General features: G+C 38.9%; 1 protein-coding gene across 2 annotated transcripts; it reads right to left on the minus strand.

Annotated features, from left to right (window-relative positions):
* Window positions 1–597: 597 nt before the first annotated feature.
* On the minus strand, window positions 598–23,319 carry LOC116472300 (putative dimethylaniline monooxygenase [N-oxide-forming] 6). Of its 2 annotated transcripts, XM_032159094.1 has the most exons (8): window positions 23,188–23,319; window positions 18,143–18,331; window positions 14,990–15,152; window positions 13,747–13,889; window positions 11,785–11,984; window positions 9,289–9,641; window positions 7,332–7,404; window positions 598–862 (listed from the first exon to the last, which is right to left on the minus strand). In XM_032159094.1, the coding sequence occupies exons 1-8, from the start codon at window positions 23,317–23,319 to the stop codon at window positions 598–600; spliced, it is 1,518 nt and encodes a 505-aa protein (XP_032014985.1). The 2 variants fall into 2 exon arrangements, with proteins under 2 accessions (XP_032014985.1, XP_032014986.1); XM_032159095.1 differs by lacking the exon at window positions 18,143–18,331.
* Between the last annotated feature and the right edge of the window lie 1,904 nt (window positions 23,320–25,223).

Genomic DNA, 25,223 nt, shown 5'->3' on the forward strand with positions numbered 1-25,223 from the left:
AATTCAAGTACTTTAATAGATTTAGGTTTATTCAGGTTATATGTTTCCTCTTGGGAGAGCTTTGGCCGTATATATCTTTCAAGCAATGTGTTCATTTTATCTTTGTTGTTGTATTGGTATAAACTTATGTTTCTATGTTGATTTAATGTCAAGAACTTCAGTTAATGTGAAAAATACATTGGTTGATATACTATAATGGACAAAATAAACTGCCTTTACATTTTATTAAACTTTTTCAGCCTGAAAATCTGTGCTCATGCTTATTCGACTTCCTGTCTTACCTTAAGCATCCCCAAATTTGCCAATTCAGCATGTGAAAAGCCTTTTAGAGAACAGATTCCCAACAGAGAGAGGCTGAGTATTTTCCATTTTACTTATACTTTAATTCAAATGGGCCAAGACTGATTTTTATATCCTCAGCAAAGGAGAAAGGAACTATGTTGTGATTGTGTGTGTGTGTGTGTTGTATTGTGTGATTACATTTCTACGCTGAACTTTGAGACCTCAAAGACTTTCTCCTTAATAAAATGGAAGTGTAACAGCCAGAAGGAGTAATGGGAATGAAAGCATTTTAGGCAAATTGTAAAAGGGGTGGGGTCACTGAGCTTCACTGACAACTCTTGTCCTGGTTGGCTTCACTGTCCGGTTCCATTGGGTCAGGATGGCATTTCGGGCCCCATCCCACTTCCCTGGTCCCATCAGTCGAAACTGGTGTGGGCTGCAAGGGCCCAAGTACACCTCCAGGGCCAGGCGGGGATCTGTCAGGAAGAGCCATGTTATGTTAGGCTTGGCCCCTATGAAAGAGCCCAGCTCATCCATATATGTGATGTAATCTGTCTGCAAAGTCTGGCTCTGGCCAAACCTGAAGAAGAGAACACACTGGAATAAGTGTTACAGTTGCAAATAGGAGCATTAATTTCTTATTTTTTCTTTCAGAAAAATAACATTTTAGGTGGCACCTCCATTTATGCCCTTCTTTTCCACAAAATTGAATTTATTGTTTTTTCTTTGGCTAAGTGAGCTGCTTTTCTCCTCCTTCCTAATCTCTATTTGAGGTTGATGTAATGTTGGACTTTTGCCTTTGGCCTTGTGGCCTGGAGTAAACTGACCCTTTGGTTTAAGGAGACTAATTAACTTAGTTTACTCGTTAACACTTAATTATTCTTTATAAGACATTGCTTAGAATCTGCCCCGATGTTAGACTTTCAGATTGGTTTGTTTAAAAGTGGGATCATGGATGGTTTTAATACTCCTGTAATCTAACAATATAAATTGTTTCATACTAAAGAAAACAAAAAATATTTTACTGCAAAATATATACTTCCTTGACAGATTTTGAGATGGCTATTCAGAAGGCCTGCAGACAGAAACAGCCCTGAAAAGCTGCCTTTTGTGAAGGAGATTTTTATCTGTGGAGAAAATAAAGGGAAGTAAACAGAAGATGGAAACTAGGCTTTCTCGGAGGCCTCCGTTGCCCACTCTAGGAAAGATTAACTTGCAGGAGACAGAGACTGAGAGTCAGGCACCGCTGAATATATAACAGAGAAACTTTCATCATAGGCTACTGACTCTGAGAGCTGCTCTCTGTGAGGTTTCGTCTGCAGAACAGGACAGCCTTTGTTTGACATACTTTCCTCCCTTTAGTCTCCCATGTCCTGTGATGTTACCTCTGAAATCACCTTTAAAAAAATTATGACAGTGAAAAAAATGTGAAAAAAAATGTAATCACTCCATCTTTCTTCTAATCTCTAAGCTGCCATTATTCATTCCTGAGCATAGGCCAAGCTAACTATGGGAGAAATTTAGTTTACGGTTTAACTTTGAAACAAAGATGGTAACAGCCCTTTCCCAAAACAAACCCCCTCCTTGCTTGGAGATCAGACTGCTTTTGTAGAATTAACAAATTAGCCACAAGATAAGAAATTAGGGTTCAGGAGTCATGCAGTCAGAAGTCCGCAATTGCTCCTATGGATAACATCACCATTATAAAACCTAACATTGGTGCTCAAGATATTTTTCAGACCCTGCATTCTGATGGGCCAGCTGGCACTACCCAGACTGGTAAACTGGTTCATCTTGTCATGTGGTCTCCTCCGAGGAAGACCAGAAGACAAGCTTTGACTCCCTGTGGTTTCATCCCTGACCCAGCCAATCAGCATTCCCCATTCCCTAGCCCCTGACTACCAAACTATCTTGAAAAAAACCTAGCCTCTGAATTTTCATGGAGGCTAATTTGAGTAGTAATAAACTCCTGTCCTTCTGTTTAGCTGGCCAGACCCCAAAAGAGGGTTCTTGGACCTCTCACAATAAAGAATTCAGGGCCAGTCCATAAAGTGAAAGCAAGTTTATTAAGAAAGTAAAGGAATAAAAGAATGGCTACTTCATAGGCAGAGCAGTGGCATGGGCTGCTCAACCAAGTATACTTACAGTTACTTCTTGATTACATGTTAAACAAGGGGTGGATTATTTATGAGTTTTCCAGGAAAGAAATGGGCAGTTCCCAGAACTGAGGGTTCCTCCCCTTTTTGACTATATAGGGTAACTTCCTGATATTGCCATGGCATTTGTAAACTGTCATGGTGCTGGTGGGAGTGTCTTCTAGCATGCTAATTCATTATAATCAGCATATAATGAGTAGTGAGGACGACCAGAGGTCACTTTTTTCATCATCTTGGTTTTGGTGGGTTTTGGCCAGAATCCTGTTTTATCAGCCAGGTCTTTGTGACCTGAATCTTGTGCTGGCCTCTTTTCTCATCCTGTAACTAAGAATGCCTAACCTCTTGGGAATGCAGCCTAGTGGGTCTCAGCCTCATTTTACCCAGCCCCTATTCAAGATGGAGTCACTCTGGTTCAAATGCCTCTGACAGCTGTGTGTTTATTAAACCCTCTCTATTGGAAAAACCTGCTGTTCTCAGTGCATCAGCTTTTCTGGGCAGTGAGCAAGATGAATCTGTTGGGTGATTACACCTCCCCCAAAGCCCAGAGAAACTTGGTCTGGGCTGCTGTTCTTTGGACTCATTAATTTCCTCTGAAAAATCATTTACTTTTATACTTCCATCTCCCCTAACCCCAGTGAAGAGAATATTTAAACATGAACGAACTGGCCCTTCTTTGAGTTCATGTTTTGTAAGGCTCTCATGCACACATGTGCACATAATCTGTTATGTTTTTCTCTTGTTAACCTGTCTTTTGTTATAGGGGTGTTGGCCATTACCTTTTATGACAGAGAGAAAAGAGATCACCCCCTTTCTGCCTCTATAGTTCTTTTAGTTGGTATGTGGCCTAATTTGCTTTTTGAAACTCTGAAGAGCAGCTTATCATTTAAGCAATAAGATGAACATTTTAACCTCTCTATTTCCTCATCTTTATTCCTATTGGGCGCCAGAAGAAAGGATATCAAGCTGCATGAATTGTTAGCACATAAAAGTGCCCAACTCTGAAAGTTGTTCTGTGAACTGGATGAAGTTGTGCAGATGAGGTTTTGTTGAATCTGAGGGTTCCATTTCTTTTCTTTTTTAGGCCCTGAATGGGTGACTACATTGTGGCATTCAATGTGAGAGAAGAAAAATAGCTCAGAGGAGTCTGTGCTATGTGAGGTATGCAAAATTTATCAAGCTCAGAGAGCGATGCATATGGGACTTGTCATGCTGCCCTCTACCAATGCCTGGGGGCAATTGTTAAAAGGCATTTTTATTCCTGACTAGCTGTCTCACTCATCATCTCCATGTTCCTAGAATTTGTGATACGAAGAACAGTATATAGCCAATCAATAGCTTATATAATTTTAATGTAAGTTCTTGGTAAACAACTTAGAAGTTGACTCTTTTGTTTTTCCTTTAAAAACCTACTTGTAGCTGCTGCCAATGGAGTGTGTGTTCAGGGCAATTTGACACTGTACTCCTGGGTTGCAGTCCTCAAACTTGGCCCAAATCAATTCTCTTTTTATATTAAGTTTGCCTCAGTGTTTTCCTTTAGGTTGACATATCAATGCCATGTTAAATGTCTGAAAAACTAAAGAAACTTCCTATATCAGTTGACTTTGGAAGAACTCAGGGGTTAGGGGCATTGAGCCCTCTTGCAGTTAAAAATCCATGTATAACTTTTGACTCCCCAAATACTTAACTGTTAATAACCTGTTGACTGGAAGCCTTACCAATAATGCAAACAGTTGATTAACACATATTTTGTATGTCATATGTATTAAATACTATTCTTACAATAAAGTAAGCTGGAGGAAAGAAAATTTTATTAAGAAAATTATGAGGAAGAAAAAATATGTTTACTATTCACTAAGTGGAAGTGGTTTATCATAAACGTCTTCATCCTCATCTTTATGTTGAGTAGGCTGAGGAGGAGGAGGAGAAACAGAAGGGGTTGGTCTTGCTGTTTCAGGGGTGGTAGAAGTGGAAGAGATGGAGGGGGTAGAATTGAGGGGCAGGAGAGGCAGGCCCATTGGTGTAATTATGGAAATACATTATAACTTGTCTGACTTTTGCTTTTTTATTTCTCTAAAAATTTTCTATATAGTAGTAATCCTTCCTCTATCATTTGCTGTAGTTTCAGTGCCTGTATCATAGAAGGGTCTATGTTATATAAAAGAAGTCAAAAGAAGTCTTAAATAACTGGAACCCATCTGCCAGATTATCTAATGTCAATTTATTTCTGGCATGGCTTTTTCTATGTCTTCTTTCTCTTATGGCACTGCTTTGGAAGCACTCATCTCCATCAAGTCATCTTTTAGTTCCTCTAGTGTGGAATTAAAAGTGTCTATTAGTGGTGTCTATTAGCTGTTGAATTTCTCCATGATCCATATCTTGAAACCCTTCAACCTCGCCTTTTTATTTTGCCATATCCACAATCTTTTTCACAATTTCTGTGACTGGCTCTGTTGTAAATCCTCTGAAGTCATATATAACATCTGGACATAGTCTTCTCCAGGGGAAATATGTTGTTTTAGGATTGACGGCTTTCATGGCTTTTTCTATAACAATTAGGGCATCTTCAACGGTATAATCCTTCCAGACTTTCATGATGTTCTCTCTGTTGGGTTATCTTCCACAGCATTGACTATCTTTTCCATAGAGTATGGTATGTGATGAGCCTTAAAGATCCTTATGACTCCCTGATATAAAGGCTGAATTAGAATGTTGTGTTTGGGGGAAATTAGACGCCTTTGATGTTGAACTCATGGGGTGCTGGGTGGTCAGGGTCATTGTCTATATCAAAAAAACTTTAAAAGGCAGTCTCTTATTGGCAAGGACTTTCTGACTTCAGGGACAAAGCATTGACAGAGCTAATCCAGAAAAAGAGTCTTGTATAACCAAAAGATAGGAAGCCGATATTCATCTTTTCCCTTCGAGGCTTGAGGGGCGTAGCTTCATAGATAGGGGCTATCCTGATCATAAATCTGACTGCATTTGCACAAAACAGTAGTTAGCTTATTCTTTCCTGCCTAGTCTTGGTGCTCACTTCTGCTCCTTATTAATAAATGGCCTTTGTGGCTTTTTATTTTCCAGAATAGGGCACTTTTGTCTGCATTAAAAATCTGTTCAGGCAGATATCCTTCCTCCTCAATGATTTTCATAATGACATCTGGGAATTCATCTCCTTCTTTTTGGTTGGCAGCAAGCATGTCTCCTGTTATCTTGACACTTTTTAAGCCAAAGCTCTTTCTGATATAATCAAATCATCCTTTGCTGGCATTAAATTTTCCAGCTTTAGATCCTTCACCTTCCTTTTGCTTTGTCATATAATGACTTCACTTTTTCTCAAATTATATTAGAGTCTATATGTATAATTTCTTATAGCAATCCTGCACCAACATAAAAAGCTGCATTTTCAATCCAAAATAAAAAGATATTTTACAAAAAGTGCAAGATTTCATGTCTGCTGGCATAGCTGCACTGGATTCATTTATCTTGAAATGGTGGGCAACTATAGCTGCAGACCTTAATGTATAGTATACATTAAGCAACTCAATTTTTTTTATTATAATGCCGTAACTTTTCTCTGCTTCTTGGGAGCACTTCCAGCATCATTAATGACACTTTATATGGAGCCCATGGTGTTATTAAAGGCTTAAGGTATTGCACTAAACATGATAAAAATATGTGAGAACCTTGAGAGATCACTTTTTACTGTGATGCAGAATTTACTGGAGGTATGAGCTGCTCAGGTGAAAATTACTAATGTCACACAGCATTTTAAGTAGATACTCAAAACACTTGAGCTCACTGCAATACCAACAGGAGGTGGCTGCAAAATTATTATACTAGTACATTATGTACTACATTTTATGCAGTTATGACAATATTGCATCTTTATGTTTGTTTACATTTTTCTTGACTATGAATGGTGCCATGTATAGTCTGTAAGAGTTTGTATGCGTTTAGTTTTAATAAATTTTAAATTTTTAATAATAGATTTGTGTATATTTTATGGTAGTAAATGATAAAATAGACTAGTATCTACATATATTTTATACATGGCATCTTTTTCTTAATTTTTTTCAATATTTCTAGGCTACACAATTCATCTTTGAGTTTTTTTTTTTTTTTTTGTGAGACGGAGTCTCACTCTGTCACCTAGGCTAGAGTGTAGTGGCGTGATCTCGGCTCACTGCAACCTCCACCTCCCTGATTCAAGCAATTCCCCTGCCTCAGCCTCCCGAGTAGCTGGGATTACAGGTGCACACCACCACGCCCGACTAACTTTTTTGTATTTTTAGTAGAGACAGGGTTTTACCATGTTGGCCAGACTGGTCTCGAGCTCCTGACCTCAGGTAATCTGCCTGCCTCAGTCCCACAAAGTGCTGGGATTACAGGCGTGAGCCGCTGTGGCCAGTCTGCATTATGTTAATTGAAAAAAATCCACGTATAAGTGGACTCGTATAATTCAAACCTGTGTTGTTCAAAGGTCAACTGTAGTCATTTATAGAGCTGTTTCTTAACCTCAGCACTATTGACATTTTGAGCCAGATAATTATTTGTTTTGGTGGACTGTGCTCTGCATTGTTGGATGGTTAGCAGAATCCCTGTTCTCTACCCATAAGATGCTGTTAGCATGCCCTCTCCACTCACAATGACCAAAAGTATCTCCAGATTTTGCCATATGTCCCCTGGAGGGCAAAATTATCCCTGATAGAAAACCTCTTTTCTTGAGTTACACAAGAAAAGTGTAATGACTGTTTACTATCTAAATATTGTTTGATTATTGCAAGTGTTTGGAAAATGTAAACTCTGAGTAATGACAGTATTTAGAGCATATTAATGTTTTTCTACATATAAAGGCACATTTTAGGACTTGCTCTATTAGCAAGTACAGTTGCTTACCACTTGAGTTTTTTCCCCATTTTCTCATCAATGTCATCCATCATTTCATTCGTGGTTGGCAGAGTACATGAGTCTAGAAAAGAAATGAAGAGAAAAATATTGAAAAACACAAATCAGAAATATATAATGACATATGATGGAAATAATTTGGTTTTTATAAACTGTATTCCTGAAAACTTTTGTATTAAGAGGAGCTGGAGATGTCTTTGATATCTTTAGCAAAATACCAGTTCACAGAAACAAAGACTTGAAAAGTTAATGAACCTTTGGGAATGGCAAAGCTGGCCTGTTGTGAGATAGTGACAGCAGAGACATTCGTAGCTTCAAATCACTCAGTCTCTTATTTCTGTAACATTATGGAGGACCTAATCCTCAAAATATGTGCTCAGTACACTTCATGCATATAATAGCTTAATAATTTCTTCCTTTTTTATTCTGTATCCTCTTCTTAAAACTTCTCTGAAGAAAGAATCTGGTAAAACAGTTCCCTTTAAGGTTTCTGGCATTTTAAATGAGGTAATGGAAGGAAGCACAGGATTTTAAACATCTTCTGCAGCTGTGTAAGCTGTTTTAAGGGGCAGCAGACAAGTTTTAGCTTTTTGCGAATTTCACTACATCAATGCAACTTCTTTTAACTGGTGATGGTAGCTTATTTGCCTTTGTAACAGTGGAAGAAAGTTGCTCTAAAATTTGTGGTGCATGAATATTTCCCAGTCATCGTTAGGGTCTTATGTCAGCCTGGTAGTACCCTATGATTGATATTGGCTGGACACCCTGCTAGAAAGTAAGAGGCCAGGATTTTGTTCTGCTTCATTTGTTGTTGTGTCCTAAGTGCCAGGTTAGAGCCTGACACAGTAGGTGTTCAATAAGTATTTGCTGAATAAATAAATGATACCATTTGCTTCATGTAAATTTCTTAGGTTTATGAACTATATCCAGTCTTCTCATAATACCTCAGGGTCTTGGCATTGTTGTGCCTTTCAAAGGAAAAAGGCAATAGAAGTATTTTGCAGGGAGCACCTTTACAAAAGATTTCATGATGGGGTTTATTTAAATAATGATCTTTCATGGTGTATTTCAAATAGAAATTTATTTATCTACAAAGTTTTAGACAATATATATATTCCATGATTGTAATGTTTTATTAATTACCAATAGTGTAAGTTTTTATGGATTAGTTATGTTAAGTAAGTTATACCTATATTGGTCAATATTTTGGAGAATACTTGAATAAAAACACTTTTCAATAATAATGATAACATTCAGTATGACTGGAGTAAATTAAATCAATATATTTGAGACATTGCCTTTCTCCATGTAATCCTCATATTCTTGATTTCCTCACACAAGCATACTTGTGGCCCCTGGAGACCATGAAGTCTAGAGTAGAGGGAGAGAAGAAGAAGATTGTCACGAGAATCAGAGTGGCCTGACTTTGTTATTCTGACAGAAGTTGACACCAGTGAGGTTTCTAGCACACCTCCAACACTCACCGGGGCCTTTCCAGTCTTCATAATGTAGCCTGACATTGCAGTTATCCTCTGCTATTTTTTTCTTGCTTAAAATCTTGCAAAGTCCTTAATCCCTTTGAGAAGTTTAAGCTCTTTAACGTGGCTTATAAACCTGTATTTCTTGCCACTCCCTGCCTCTGCTTTATATTCCCTTCCACCAAAATGTTTCTGGGTCTTTACGCTTTTCATGCTTTTCCTCACCTTTATGACTTCCTGTATACTGTTTGCTCTGTGCAAAATAATTCACTGTCCAACTCCCCTCACTAGAGCCCCCCCCACAAATTTCCCCTATTATGGCATCCTCCACACCCCATTTTAAGCTTTGAGAGGCCAAGGAACATGTTTGTCTTGTTCTCATTGTATCCCTAGCACAGTGCTTTGTATATAGCAGGTGTTCAGTAAATGTTCATTGATAAAATGAATGAAAGACAGAATGGCCCACCTACTTGCAAATACTTTAGCAGCCCAGTGGGCTTGCAGGTCTGCTGTGGGGATGGCAGCTCCAAGGGACTGAACCAAGTCAATCACAGCCAAGGTTGGCTTCTCCATTAGTGGGGGGAAGATGCCTTTAAACAAGGTAACCTCATTGTTTCTGCTTTTCATGATGGTCTCATCAAGGAAGGGGTAGGAATAATCATAGCCTGTTGCAAAGATGACAGAGTCAATAGCCTCAAACACGGTCCCATCCTCAAACACAGCTGAGGATGGGAACTCCTTCACACTGGGCTTGATGGACAGAGTGCCACACAGGATGCGGGATGGGAGCTCATCATTGAACACAGGCTCTTTTCTCAGGGAACTACAGAAATTAGAGGCAAACACCCTTGCTGTAAATAGCTCATTTCCAAGAAATACCTGCAACAGCCCATATAACATTGAAATGACATCGAGCAGTTAAACATCAGCATGAGTGCCATTGAACTCTCTTCTCTCATGGCAATTCCTTTCCTAAATGAGACTAAAACTAATTTACAGACCTAATAAAGTTGTTAAGAATGCCAACTCTGGAAGCAGATGGCCCAGGTTCGTAACCTAGCTCGGTCTCTTATTAGTTGTTACTTTTCTGTATTTGTTTCTTTATGTGTAAAATGGGGATGATGATGGAATCTTCCTCATAGGTTGTTGTGAAAATTAAATGATCAATTATCCTTAAAGCACTTAAAACAGTTCCTGGCACATGCAAGCACTGTTGTTATAAGTGCACTATTATCATAACTTTAAAGTCTTGTCTTATATGGGGAAATCAGACGTGCAGTGGTGGGAAGTTTTATTGCCATGTTTGGTTTTCTTTCATCAGCTGAGTCCACAAAAAAGTGTAACAACTTTGATATTGCATTTTAGTTGCCAAAATTCTAGGAATCGTATTTTTCAGGATGATATATTTCATTTTAAGTTTCCTTTGAAATTCTGGAATTTCCTGCAAGTATCTCAGACACAAAGAAACCTTGTAAATCTTGAAATTTGTCTCTATACTTCCACATGATTTTCTATCTAATCCTACAACCTCTTCTTTTGCCTTACAAGGTAGCAAAACAGACCGTAATGAAACCTGTTTTTCCTCCCCCTTTCTCCCTCCAGAAACTTAGGGTAATTAGAACCCTTTCCAAAAGGAAGCTTAGTTTTTAGAATGAATGAATTTCCAAAACTGTGTTTTATTGTCTAAATGGCAAGGCCAAAATATAATTTATAGTTACTCTTACAAGATAAAAAATCTTAACCAGCTCAAGCTATGGGACTTATTATATTAAACATAAATTTTAAAAACTTTTATTTTAGGTTTGGGGGTCCATGGTTTGTTATATAAGTAAATTGTGTGTCACAGGGGTTTGGTGTGTAGATAATTTCGTTGCCTGAGTAATAAGCATAGTACCTGATACGTATTTTCTTCTGATTCTCTTCCTCCTCCCACCCTCTACCCTCAAGCAAGCCCCAGTGTTAAACATAATTTTAAATGCATAAAATCAACATTTTTTTAAAGGGTTATAGCAGTCTGCAAGTCTTGGTAGTATAAGTGCTTTGGATTGACAGTTTAGCTCCTAAATCTGGCATTTGCTCTTTTGATTTACAGTTCCTCCTTTTTCTTACCCTCTTTCTCTAAACACAATGAAACTTTTTGGCTAGCATGGGCCAGGAGATAAAATTTCTCAATTCTTTCTTTTCTTACCAACTTAAATATTCTTTTTTTCTATTGATATGCTGATTCTTCTACCTGGAACGACTTCCTAATTAGTAAGTGTTGGGCCCTGTCTCTATAAAGAAGTAAATAAATGAATCTGACTAATCTTACAGGCCACGTTAGTTGTGACTCTCCATTACTTTACGTGTTCCATGCCTCCTGATGGTTCTGCAAAAATGTCAACATTTCAGGGGTGGAGGAAGTGTGCACTTTTGTTTTGAGACTTCCTACTTGCTGAGGCATGTTGATTAACACTATTTTGTTATTTGCTCCTTTGAAGCACATTAGAAAATTTGAGACTAAGGAGAACCATTTTTTTTAAAGCTTTATCATTTATGAAGCAATTTTTATATTTTTATATTATTGAATACCACAACCATCTTGAGAAGCAGGTATTATTATTGATGTCTTCGTTCACCCATAAGCATGGACAAGATATTCTTCCAAAAAACCAATCTGAGTTTGTTCAGTCCTCAAAGTTCTATGCTATAGCTTGTAGCTACCACAAATGAGTCATGCATGTCAGGGTGATTTATCTGTCTGCATCATCTCCATTTCAGATTTTTCCATACCCTTTCTGTACTGGACTAATTTCAATAAGTTTTCTAAGCCATACATGGTCTCTGGGTGTATTCCATCACCTGTGAAACCTTGAGTTTAATGTTTCTAGGCTCAATGAGACAACAAAAGTAAGTTCTAGAGAGAATAAATTCATTAAATGAGTGCCTCCCCTTTTTTGAATAAAAAAATTTCCATTTTTAAGTACCCATTTAAAGGCATTAGGCCATAGTTCTCATGCTTAAACCACGTGTTCATCTTCTGGACATATAACCAGTCAGAGACGAATGAAGGACGGACATTCCGGAGAAAGGATGCAAAGCGGGTAACATATATCATATCCCAAGGACAGCCATCATCCCAGACCCGACTCATGACCCAGGAACCACTTCTGGTACTGACAATGACCTGGTGGGGAAAGGCAACACAGATTTCAGTATTACTCTGTAAGAAATAAGCAAACACAACACACTTCTTTGGGCACTTCCATGCATTTTCCTCAATATCCAAGTAGGAATACTTTTAAAAGGCAGGTCTAAATAAATTGTCTAGCAGCCATAAAAAAGAATGAGTTCATGTCCTTTGCAGGGACATGGATGAAGCTGGAAGCCATCATCCTCAGCAAACTAACACAGGAACAGAAAACCAAACACCGCATGTTCTCACTCATAAGTGGAAGTTGAATGATGAGAACACCTGGACACAGGAAGGGGAACAACACACACCGGGCCTGTCGGGGGGTGGAGGGCTAGGGGAAGGAGAGCATTAAGACAAATACCTAATGCATGTGGGGCTTAAAATCTAGATGAAGGGTTGATAGGTGCAGCAAATCACCATGGCATGTGCATACCTATGCATGTTCTGTACACGTATCCCAGAACTTAAAAAAATTTTTTTTTAAAGTCTAAAATTTAAACTAGTAGAGACAGGATTCTTTCACTACCCCTGAGGGCTGGTGTGTAGTTGTTGAAAGGATTGGAACCATACCTCTAGGAACAACAGGGCTCTGTGTTCAACTGTGATGGTTTAATCTTCACATACTCATAGACTAAGATGGCAAGTCTGGTAGGGACCAGATGATCCAGTGAGCCCCAGTGGTTGTGGCTGGTGATACTGGACTAGGTGGGGGAAAAGTGTAGCTAAATCTCTAGCTGAAATTAGGCTGACGAGATGTCAAGGATTTAATTCTGTTCTCTGTCTCCAGTTGTCTTTTCCAGTTCTCCCTATACACATACCCCAAGGACTTCTGAGCAACCCAAACCATGGCAACCGCCTCAGCCCTGAGACGAGTCTGGCTGCTTATCTATTTTACCATCTTTGCAAAATAGACTTTAACTTTGTGATAACTGAAGGGAATTTTTAGTTTAAAAAATTTAGGTTTTATTTACATCCATTTAAGAATTTATTTATTGAGAACCTGTTTTCTTAAAAATATGTTGTTTCTTTAGGTTCTATCAATGATGCATGATTCAGCTTGGAGTCCTCTGGGAAGTCTTCCTTGACCTCATCCAGGCTAAGTTAGATTCTCTTTTCCCTGTGTTGCTATTGCCACACCTAATTCTACTGGAAGACTCACCATCTCCTCTGGTGATAGTCTGTGTGTACCTGTCAACTCCATCTCCATCCATTGACTCTTCCTTGAAGTCAGGAACTAGTCTAACTTATTTATGCATTTATTTTTAGTTTATCATAGTTCTGACACATAGTAAGCATAGTAAGTGCCCAATATTTGTTGAGCATCTGCTGCTGATTGAATTAATGTTAGTAAATACCAAGTCATGCATATCTTTCAGACCTTCAGAGTGGTAAACACAGTGTTTTTTGCATGATAGGTTATAATAAATACTGTTAAATAAATAAAGATTAAGCCTGACCAGGAGCTAGTCTATTTGGAGGTGATCAGAATATAAAATGAAAACAAGAAATACACACATACACACTCATCTATACATACACACACTCATGCACTTACTTCTGGATTCAATGGAATGTACTTCATTACTAGCTTCACATAGAGGATGTCTCAAGTCCTCCTTGATTTGAAGGGCCACATACAAGAGGTGAATCTCTTGTGGTGTGACATTGAAGTACCATCCTCAGTGCCTTGGCTGCTCATTTAGTAGCACAGCCCTACCTTAGGTTTATTTCCCAAAACCTTTATGTCATGTACCTGTGTAGCCAGACAGCTGAGCTCAACAGTAATGTCAGATCCAGAATTCCCCAGACCAATCACAAGGACCCTCTTCCCCTTGAAGGCTTCTGGATTCTTATAATCCCGGCTATGGAGGTAGTTGCCTCGAAACTGGTCCAGGCCTAAGTGGGACATGGCGAGTGGTTTGAACTGATTTTCAGAAATTATGAAGACGTTTTCTTTGTGTCTTTTTAAACCTATTATCAGTTGTAATTAAAAAATTCCCTAGTTGAAGTGCATTTATCCATTTAGCATTTTTTGACATTAAGCCCCCTAAAACTTACTTTTAGTTCCTTAAAAAATCTTAAGGCATGAGAATGTATGTTTTGATAATAATAATGGTTAATATTTATTGAGTTAACTCTGTCGGCTAGATCCTCTGATAAATGCTTTACATGTTTTAACTATTTAATCTTGATAACATCCCTGCATGGTGGGCTATTGTCCTTATTTTAAAAGAGGAGGAAATTGAGACAAAGAAGTTAAGTGGTAAGGAACTAGTGGAATAATAAGTTGAGGCCAGGTGTTCTGATCCCATGCTCATAAACATTAAATATGCTGCCCGTTAACATTAAGAGTTTTAGTCTTATATTCCTCCTGGAATTTTTGATTTGCCTTGGCCTATGGACATCATACCTAGACATGGGAACTCTAATATCTTTGAGTAGATTGTGTTCCTGTGGCAAGAAAGGAAGGAAAAATGGAAGGAAGGCTCCATCTATATTGTATTTATTTGAGGTTTGCCACTTTTGGATGGTAATGAAGTATGCTGCTATACACACACCCATGTGTGTACCCACACACAAATCACTGAGATTTCTAAAGTTTATTTGCAAATTGTGGATGAAGATGAAATTAGAAACTTAGGAGTCTCCAATAAATAACAAAAGTAAACGTGTCTTTCTTTAAACCATTTTGCAGTTGGACTCTACTTTTTTTTAATGTAACTGTGCTTGAAGACCCTGTGTGCTGTCAGAACTTATATTTGAGTTACGGTCTGTAAAACAGGAACTTGTGTTTGTCTGATCTCTGGCTTGCAGTCCTTGATTATTTTAATATAAGGACTTATGAGGCTATTTATTACTACATCCTATCATTAAACTTAATTTTTTTCTTTTGAAATCTAAGAATAATCATTATGTAATATCTATAGAAAGATATGTTTCTAACTCTTGATGTTTGCATATAAGTCCTTAGGTTATTATGTATTTTCCAAACTTACCAGGAAAGGAATCAGTTGGCAGATTGGGGTATACGTGATGTCCTGAACAAATCATTACAGCATCAAAAATAGTAGATTCCTGTTTCCCATCCTTTTCAGTAACAACAACCCATTGGCCCATGATTAAGAAGCTGGGACATTTCTTTCTACTGGAAACCAGGGTCTTTAAGAAAACCAGAAAATTTATTTTTCTATTTATAATTCTACATGTGAAAGTTTTTTTCCTTCTTGCATTGTTTCTGTGGAGGAAATAATTGTTATGAGCTCTCTTGGTCATTCAGAAATGTATAGAAAGATATTAAAATTGGAGTCACAGTGAATCTTCAGTGAGTCTTTGAATCTCACAAGAAATATTACTGGAGTATATTTACTTTTTGACATCAGGTTAGTTGATTTAGGGGTAAATCACACTGAATATTTTTGTGAATGATGTCATATAACAAATCTGTGTTATTTTCTTATGGCTACCCTCTACTGACATGGCTTCCTCCTTTTCTGACCTCATCTTCCATCTACTCAATAAATATGGGAATATCTCAAGGTTTGATAGTTGGCGTCTCTTTTGCTCTGCATAAATACTCTATCTTAGAAATATAGCAACTTTACGGCCAGGCGCGGTGGCTCATGCCTGTAATCCCAGCACTTTGGGAGGCCAAGGCAGGTGGATGATGAGGTCAGGAATCAAGACCATCCTGGCTAGCATGGTGAAACCCCATCTCTACTAAAAATACAAAAAATTAGCCAAGCGTGGTGGCGGGCGCCTGTAGTCCCAGCTACTCAGGAGGCTGAGGCAGGAGAATGGTGTGAACCTGGGAGGCAGAGGTTGCAGTGAGCCAAGATTGTGTCACTGCACTCCAGCCTGGGCGACAGAGCGAGACTCTGTCTCAAAAAAAAAAAAAAAAAAGAAAGAAATATTAGCAACTTTCGTGGTATGAATATACAAATACATCTATCCTTGGTCTCTCTTCTATCCAGTTTAGCTTGACCTTTCCATCTGGAGGGCCACCTAATACTTCCTCATATGTAGCAGGTTTTGATTGACCTACTTAAATTTCCTTTGAAACTGGCATCTGACTTTCTTATTTCTTTGAATGATGACATGAACCTCCCAGCCACTTATGTTTCAAATCCATGACTTGTTTTCCTTGTTATTTCTCCATCCTTGCCTCATGTTTAAACAATATTTCTCTCCCAATCTCACGCTTTCTTTCCATGATTGCTAACACTGCCTTCATTCAAGTCCTTATCACCCCCTTGCATGGACTACGGCAAGAACCTATAACTAGCCTGTCTTCAGCCTCCCATTTCCTACAAGCCATCCTTTGTCCTGCTTGTCAGATTAATCTTCCTAAAGGACCATATTCATTTAATGTCTCCTGCTCAATTTCTGTTACTTCACAGCCTCTAAAACTTATTCTACATTTTGAATGTGATTACTATTAAGTCCATACAATTTTGTTCCAATTTACTCTTTTAGTTTTATTTTCTGTTATTCCCACAGACTTTTCTGGAACATATTCTGCAAATTGCTTCCCTAATGTCCATTCTCCCTTCATTCTTACTAACAGAACCCTGATTTTGTTTGGAGTGACAACATACCCAGAAAAGGGATGCATTTTCCAGGTTCCTGTGCAACTAGGGTGGCCTGTGAGATATAAGCAATGTTGGACAGTTTTTTCGGGAGAATTTGTAAAAGGGGAGCTGATTCAGCTGAGAGAACATCCCTTTGCCCTTCATTATTTTCTTTACTTTTTTTTTTTTTTTGCCTAGAAGGCAGATGTGATGGCTCAAGCTTCAGCAACTGTTTTGGACCACAAGGCAAACCTCAAGATGTAAGCCTCATGCTAAGAAGGGTGAAGCTGAATCTTTGATGACTTTGGTGCCATCACATAAGCTCTGGATGTCCCTTCTTTGGACTTCTTTTACATGGTTGCAAAATAATCCTCTATTTTTCAAAGTCACAGTACACACTAGTTTACTGATATATGTGGCCATATCTCATCCTAGCAGATATATCTCCCTCTTAACCCACTTGGTTTGCCTGCTGTTCTCCAAATGAGCAGGGCATTTTCCCACCTCTCTAATTTTACTCATGCCACTCATTTATCTAAAACACCTAATAAATACAACTAAATTTTACCTCCTCTAGAAAATACCTTCCCCCAAAGCGTTGCCTCTTGCTTCATGATCTCCATAGCATTGTTTTATTTATAAACAAATCATAGACAGCCTTAAAAAATTTTCTCTTTGATTGAAATTGTTACTGGAATCTTTTTACTTACTCTTTATATATTTATTTTGAAATAACTTCTTGAGAGCTAAGTCTTAGACCTCTTTTTCTTTTACATATAGCACACAGCACAATGCAAGTACACAATAAGAACTTCATTAATGTTTGTTGATATTAATACCATAATGGAAGTAAATGAATGTAATGAATGAATGTAATAAAATGACTATTGGAAAATTTTATTTTAACTATACATTTGGGGCTACTCCAGGTAAAATAATGATGTAAATATCACCACGGTTCATAAGTTTGCTGATTGTTTTTCCCACTATATGCATGTGTTCTGCATTTAGCAGCAGTTAATTGAGGTTAAGAGTTCCAAACATACAGACAGAAATGCTCAATAAAGAGTCCCAAATAAATGTAAAACATTATTCTCACAGAAACGATGCTGAAATCTCAAGTCTTTTTTAATAAAAAAACTAACTGAGTGGGTAAAAATGGGGGCAATGACTATATTTCCCATTTAAGTTGTTAACCTTTTCATAATGTAATGGGAGAATTCCTACCAAATGCTGTGGTTTTTTGAACCACAACTCATTGGCATTGAACTGACAAAATTCCTAATATATACTAAAGCAGTTTGGATTATTTCCAAAACATCAGAGCATGAGGGTGGAAAGTGGACAATGACGGGATAGCTGCCTCCATTTTCTAAGGTAGTCTGAAAGCTCTCAGAGACTAGTGAACTAATAAGTCTAGGAGAAAAAAAATCAATGCATGAATGCTTTATAATCAGAGCCAGCATTTGATGACTGAGGTGCCCAAACATTTGGCTCTAATTTTGATAATAGTTTGCTGCCTCCTTTTTCTCTAACCCACACATATCTTAATTTCAACAGTACAAGTTATGAGACCCCTACCTCAAACTGTATGTATCTTAAAAGAGCCTTCTTTTGAGCATATGTCTTTATATATTCCTGGAGCTTGCTGTGGTGCCTATAGTTTGGGGAAGCATCCGGGTAAGGGAAGTCTGGAAAGCACATCATTTCTTTGGAAGAGTTTGTGAATACAGACTGGTAAATGCTGGCTCTGCCTTCTTCTGTGTGGTCCTAGGGAGAATAAGAAAGCTTAAAGAGAAAGCCAAGAATTGTGTTCCCTTCAGTGAACACAGTGGTTCAATTCTTGGTTGACTAAAACCCTTTTAATGTTTAAAAGCATAAACAAAAATTAAAAGCTCTCAGTAAGATATAGAATGGAAAGCCCTTCGCGTAGCACCTGGCACAAAACTGGAGCTCTTTCCACATGAATCTTCTTACTGTAATTACCCTCAGTGTTAGCTCTGTCTTTATAGTCATTTAGTGGTTTTTGCTTTCTCCTGTGCCACCACTGGTTCTGATCTTATACTCAGGTTAAAAATAAACAAACAAAAAAACAAAAAACAAAACTGTCTAGAGGAGGCTCTGACTCCTAGCCTATTTATTTGCTTTTGGAGTTTAGCAAACTCTTCCTTGGCAGCAACCCAGTATTGAAGTGGTTTCCCAACTTTGGCGTAATGAGAATCACCTGGAGGGCTCCTTAGACTGTAGATTCTTGGGCCCTATTCTTAGAATTTCGGATTCAATCTGTCTGGGGTGGAGTCTGGGGTGGTTTGCATTTCTAACAAGTTCCTGGTGATGCTAATGCGGCTGGTTTAGGAATCACACTTTGAGAACCACTGCTCTGTTGTAAATGAATCCTATTCTTTGGCTCACCAGTTGCTGGCCTTCACTCCTCACCAAAGAAACACAGGAAACCAGAGCCCTTAGAACATGTGTTAAATCTTGGCGCTTCATTTTAAAGCCTCTGTGTAATTGAAAAGTGGCTTATTTTTTAGAAGCAGTCAAAGGCTAAATTGAAAATAAACATTTCCTCTCAGTTGCGAGGTTAGGGTAAAAGTGCACACAATGTGCTGCCTTGAAAATACATTTCAGAGCTGGCAGCTTCTGCTTCCCAAGGTCCGGAAGGGACTCTTGTGCAATGGGGGAAAGAGATGGAATGTCACGTTGCTGCTGGATTCAAGATGTGTATCTCCCTCTCACACCAGATGACCTCTGGAAGAGGGAGACAAAAAGTGCTGGAAAGGGTTGAGAGGATTGTGTCCCAGTGGGGAAGTGGGGGGCTGCCCAAAGCCTCAGTATTTTTTCTCAAGTTGAAAACATAATCTTCCTCTATTCATGGTTGCTGTATTTCTCATAAGCGTGGAAGTATAGGAATTTAAACTTTTTAAAATTTTTGTGGAGGTCAGAAAAAGGGTGAAGGCTCATGTCCAGCAGTTTGGCAGGCTGAGTGCTTCCCTTTCACCCACAGCTAGTGCCTTCTACTGATGGTTGTGAGAAGAAGGAGAGGTGGGAAGGAGGTTTTTTCAGCTGCCTATTGAAGGAGGCAGGGCTGAACTGTGGGATGGAGCATGGTTAAAGAATGTAAGACTCTGTTCTGGGAAACAGATGCTAAGGCCTTGGAATATTTCCATCTTGAATGAATCTCTGCTTTTTTGCCCCTTGACCTCAGCCAATTATAACACAAGGAGAGAAGAGTATGTACATTACAGCTCCTTGGAATTTTTCCTAAAAGACTGTTCTCCAAACAAACACAAAAAAGCAAATGTATTATATAACAAGTCAGTTGCTCCAGGGAGCATGCATTTTTATTATTTCAGTATGAGGTGTGGTTTGAGCCAGTAGGAGGAAATTCAACTTTGACTCTGCCTCTAGCTGAGGGAGCTTACCCTAGAACCAGAGATCTAAGGAGCTGTGGGCACCATCTGTCTTGGATGATAACTGTGTTCATCTCTCATCTTTCTCATGAGAACATAAGTAACTTGAGGGCAAAGTCAGAGGTTAATTTCAGAATGTTGTACATGCATCTAAGCAGTCTACCTTGATCTTCTTTCCTATTCCAGCTCTGCTTATGAGTCCCATATCTCCTTGTCTAAATATGCCCTTGAAATATGCTCAAAAGTTGCCTTCAACTTTCTCATGCCTTTCTTTATCTTCCCTCTCAGCTACTACCAAATCATCTTTAGCTTTACTAAGCTCCCATTATCCTTACTGCCCTAATTATATAGTCACTTATAGTTATTCTAATACTTGTTTTCTCACTGCTTTTAAAGTGCTGGCTGGCCTCTTGTCTGCAGCTATGCTTACTATAGTACCCTACACATAAAGTACACAGTATGTATTCATTGAATGAACAAAGGAATAAATGAATGGGAAAAAGTTCAAATAGTCCTGGTTTCAGCTTTTGCAATCAAAATGCTACTAACCTATTGTTAAGCATTTTTTTTTTTTTTAGATGGAGTCTTTCTCTATTGCCCAGGCTGGAGTGCAGTGGCGTGATCTCAGCTCACTGCAACCTCTGCCTCCTGGGTTCAGAGATTCTCCTGCCTCAGCCTCCTGAGTAGCTGGGATTACAGGCACCCACCACCACACCTGGCTAATTTTTGTGTTTTTAGTAGAGCTGGGGTTTTTCTGTGTTGGTCAGGCTGATCTTGAACTCCTGACCTCTGGTGATCCACCCGCTTTGGCCTCCAAAAGTGCTGGGATTATAGGCATGAGCCACCGCACCTGGCTGTTAAGCAACTTCTTATTACAGCAGTAATAAAATCTTTTGAGGACACGAGGCCCTATTTAGGAGTGGATGAAACTTAAAACACACTCACATTCAGCCTGCTAGTATTTAAATCCCATTTGGTTTTCATTTCTCAGAAAAAGCAAATAGTGAAAAGTTCAGAATTATCAGGTTTCTGTCTGTTAGAACACCTTCTAAAAAAGGCTTACAAGATAAAGTCTTATATAACACATAAAAAAAATCCCTCTCTGATTATATATTGTGCCAAGCAACATTTCTAAGAAAAGAAGGAAGGGTTGGGGTATGTGGAGGGGACTAAGGTTTTGAGTATTTGTACGGGTCCATGTCCTCACCAGGCCTTTGAGTAGAATTTTGCTTATAGACATGGCCTTATGGAAAAGAAGATTTCTTCTTGTGGATAACTCAGAATCCAACTTTGAATCTTATTGATAACTCAGAATCCAACTTTGTATCTTACTGATCTTTGTATCATATTATTGCTTCCTTAAGTAAACTTTCTGATCTGGCTATATTGGCTAACTCATGGATCCCTCTCTGCACACACCATGTTCATTGCTTTTTCTGTGCCTTTCACAGATTGTTGGTCTCTCTTACCTGGTGCTGGCACACTGCCAATGACTGCATAGGCCTATGGAGTGCCATTCGCAGACTTTGTTGGGAAATGCGCTCTCTAGGAGTTGTGCCACAGGTGGTCCTCTATTTTGCTTGTCTGGGATTACCCTTCAAGGCTAAGTGTCATCCCTGTGGGAGGTTTTCTTTGACCTACTAAGATTTCCGTAGTCCGCCCTCTTCTAAAAGCTCGAGGCACTCATCCATTGAATTGATGGTGACAAGGTCTATCTTGTTGTTGTAGTTATATAATCTCTTATTTAAAAGTCTTAGGGCCAGATATATTTTGGAATGTGTACATTTTTGGATTTTGCTCCATAATACTGCTAGTCAGATCTGGGGCAGCAATCTGTCAAATGCAATAAAATTTCTGCCGTGCAACAGAAAGTGAGCCTTAGCTTCATGTCGATCCAATTCACGGTATTTAACCTTATGATTTCAGAAGAGGTTCTGCTATCAAATGAGTTTTTGCCCATTTGCTATCAAAGGATTGTGGAATTATATTATGGCTTGCTTAATCAAATGAAATGGAACCATTTACAAAGAGTGATTATATTCCATATTTGTCATCCCAGTACTTAGCACAAACTACCAGAATAGATGTTCAAGCGTCATTTAATTGTTACTAGGGAGATGGTAGAAAGCCATTTTATGATTTACTCTAAGCTGTCCACATTTCCCTGAGCAAATGTAAATAAGGAAAATCAAATTCTTGAAAAATATTAACTCTTGATTACCCCTTACTGGGAAATAAAAATGGAGTGCTTTCAGGGTTACAAAACCAAAACTTTTTTTAAAAAAGGCTTGGAGAAGCATAAAAATGTGTTCTAAGTTAGCACTGATATACTCTATTGGAGGAGGCTATTGGTGCAGGCAGAGCAGTAACTGAGACCAGGACAGGAAGTAGTTACAATATGAATGATGTGAATATAATGTTTTCAAGCCAAATATGTATCATCGACAACTGATTACAATGGCTGGGAAATTCAGGACAGAAGAACTAGAAGTTTCTCCAAACTTGGCTTTGAAATTAAAAAAAAAATGTGTTTACAAGGACTATTTCCTAATTATATTATTTCTACAATGATCCCAAATGGCAAAGACCGTAATTTTTCTCTCTGGATTTGGAGCTGATAGGCTATTCAACAGCCACACACACATCACACACAATCATCATCTATAATAATTTCTGTCTGCCCAATAGACATAAGTTAATTATGGAATCATATCCTCCGCATTTGACAATGAGCATTTGAGGTCCAGGGAAACAAAAGCAACTGGCCTGAAATCTATCTGCCTAGAAAACCTACAAGTTGAAATTAGAACTCAGGACTTCTGACCTCAGGATCTCAGTCCAGGTTTGTTTGTCTCTTTTCTAATCGTGTTCCTGGCATTTAAGAGCAATAAAGAATAGAACTGTTTCAGCTACCTGGGAAGGCCATGGTATATTTTTGACTAATTACTAACGTTAGTGCCCTTTACAGCTTGGAGATCTGGATTTCACCATGCAGGTGATGGTGTTTAATGAGCTGAAAATGTCCTTTTCAGGACAAATTTTGCTGGTGTGAAATAGTTTTCTGGTCATTAGTATGGTTGGAGAGGTAAGATTTTACTTTCCAGATTTGGAGCTTTTGTGATCTGCCTTCTAAATCTGAATTAGAACTGACCAGATTTTGTTTGCATTGGAACCCATCTCCTTCCACTGGTGTTCTAATGATGTGCCACTCACCGAGAATTTCCACAGGCCTCCAACATCATTGCTCCTTTCAAAGCAAGTGGGCTCCAGCCCCTCTTCCAGACAGCACCGTATGGCAGCCAAGCCACTGACTCCAGCTCCGATGATGCCAACCCTCTTGCTCATGATTGCCTGTAGGAGAGTGTGGAGAGAACATCTTCAGAAGAGTGTCTTTAATACTTATGATTTTTTTCAGTAGAAATTATCAGCCAAGGTTTATGTATCAGGATCCTCACTCAAACATAAGAAGACATAGATGCACATTGATAGTATATGCTCATTATTTTTACCGCTTTTGCTATAATAAGATACTAAAACTGGCTGCTTCTGATTATTCAATATGTCAAAAATAGCAGATTCAGTGAATGCTAGAGCAGGAAGGACCTTGAAGATCATCAATCCAATGCTCTCAATTGCAGATGAAGCTTTGGTCTGCCGAGGCTAGAAACTACTTCTTCAAGGTCTCAGAGGTAACAAATAAAGGAATTGGAACTAGACATCCAGCCTGCTGCATGATATCCTCTGTACAAAATCACTCCTCATTTTGAATGCTCTAAGGGGCTTCACCTCTTAAGCAATCACCTTTCTATCCCCAGAGAATCAGCAGTTCTTGAAATGTGGAAGAGAATGGCATTTAACAATATCTTTTGATGTAAAAATTGGGGAAGGGGGAGGAGTTATTCTTAAAGTAAAAATTCCTTTTTTTCTTGTATTTTTAATGGTATAGAGCCATAGTAAAATCTGAAAGAGAAGGACTGAGTGTGGTAGGGATAAGAGAAGAACAGGGGAGGGGTGGGTGGAGTAAAAAGAAAGGGATAGGAAAAAGGCAAGAATGAAGTCTCTGGTTCTTGTTACAAAAAGTATAAAACAGTGACTGCCATGGCCACTGGAGCTGTAAGGTGAAACTCCTGGGAGATTAGGGGAACAATGATTCTTTTTTTTTTTTGAGATGGAGTCTCGCTCTTTCACCCAGGCTGGAGTGCAGTGGTGCGATCTCGGCTCACTGCAGGCTCCGCCCCCCGGGGTTCACGCCATTCTCCTGCCTCAGCCTCCCTTGTAGCTGGGACTACAGGCACCTGCCACCTCGCCCGGCTAATTTTTTTTGTATTTTTAGTAGAGACGGGGTTTCACCGTGTTAGCCAGGATGGTCTCGATCTCCTGACCTCGTGATCCACCCGCCTCGGCCTCCCAAAGTGCTGGGATTACAGGCATGAGCCACCGCGCCCAGCTGATTCTTTTATTTATTTTTGCTTTGGAAATATAGAATATATAAATAAAGGCTATGCACCTGGACTATAATGAAACATTTTGTTGTGCCAACAGTGAAAAGTAGCTCAAATTTCTGGAAACTTAGGACCTGATCTGAGTTGCTGAACTAACCCTTGTAGATGAGCTTGTAAAACTAGTGAACTCAAAAGACAGAATTATGGTCTCTGAACCTTGTCTCTGGCTCCCTCCGGCTTCCATACCTGTCCTTCCTGCTTCTGTTTCCTTCCTTTCCTTCCGCTGGCCATTCCTTTCATTGTACTTACAGCCTACTACATGTCATGCATTATAATAGTCTTTTGGGGGATTCAAAGGTGAGAAGACACAGTGCTTTCCATCTGGAACCATGAAGTCTAGTGGTGAGAGAGATGATAAATGTCACAGTGGAAGTATGGTTCAGTGTAGTGCTAGCATGTAGGGAGAAAAGTCTAGGTCCACTTGCAGGAAGAAAGAGAGTCTTCAAGGAGTGTGAGAAGACAGCTGAGTCTTGAAGGAAGAATAGATGTTTTCCAGACAGATAAGGGACAAGAAATAGAAAACAGGCAGAGAGAAAAATATGTGCAAATGCATAGAAAAGTAAGAACACGTGACAGGGGAACTACAATTAGTTCAGTTTTGCTGGACCGTAAGTGATGGGAATAGCAGAATATGGGTTAAACATGCAGGACATAGGTTATGAAGGATACCAAAGTGCCACAGTCACAGGTTTGGATACCATCTTCTGGATTACGGTTGTTCATTTGAGAATTTTGAACAAGGAAGTG

The sequence above is a fragment of the Hylobates moloch genome, unplaced genomic scaffold (assembly GCF_009828535.3).
Source record: "Hylobates moloch isolate HMO894 unplaced genomic scaffold, HMol_V3 SCAFFOLD_8, whole genome shotgun sequence".
Classification (NCBI taxonomy): Eukaryota; Metazoa; Chordata; class Mammalia; order Primates; family Hylobatidae; genus Hylobates; species Hylobates moloch.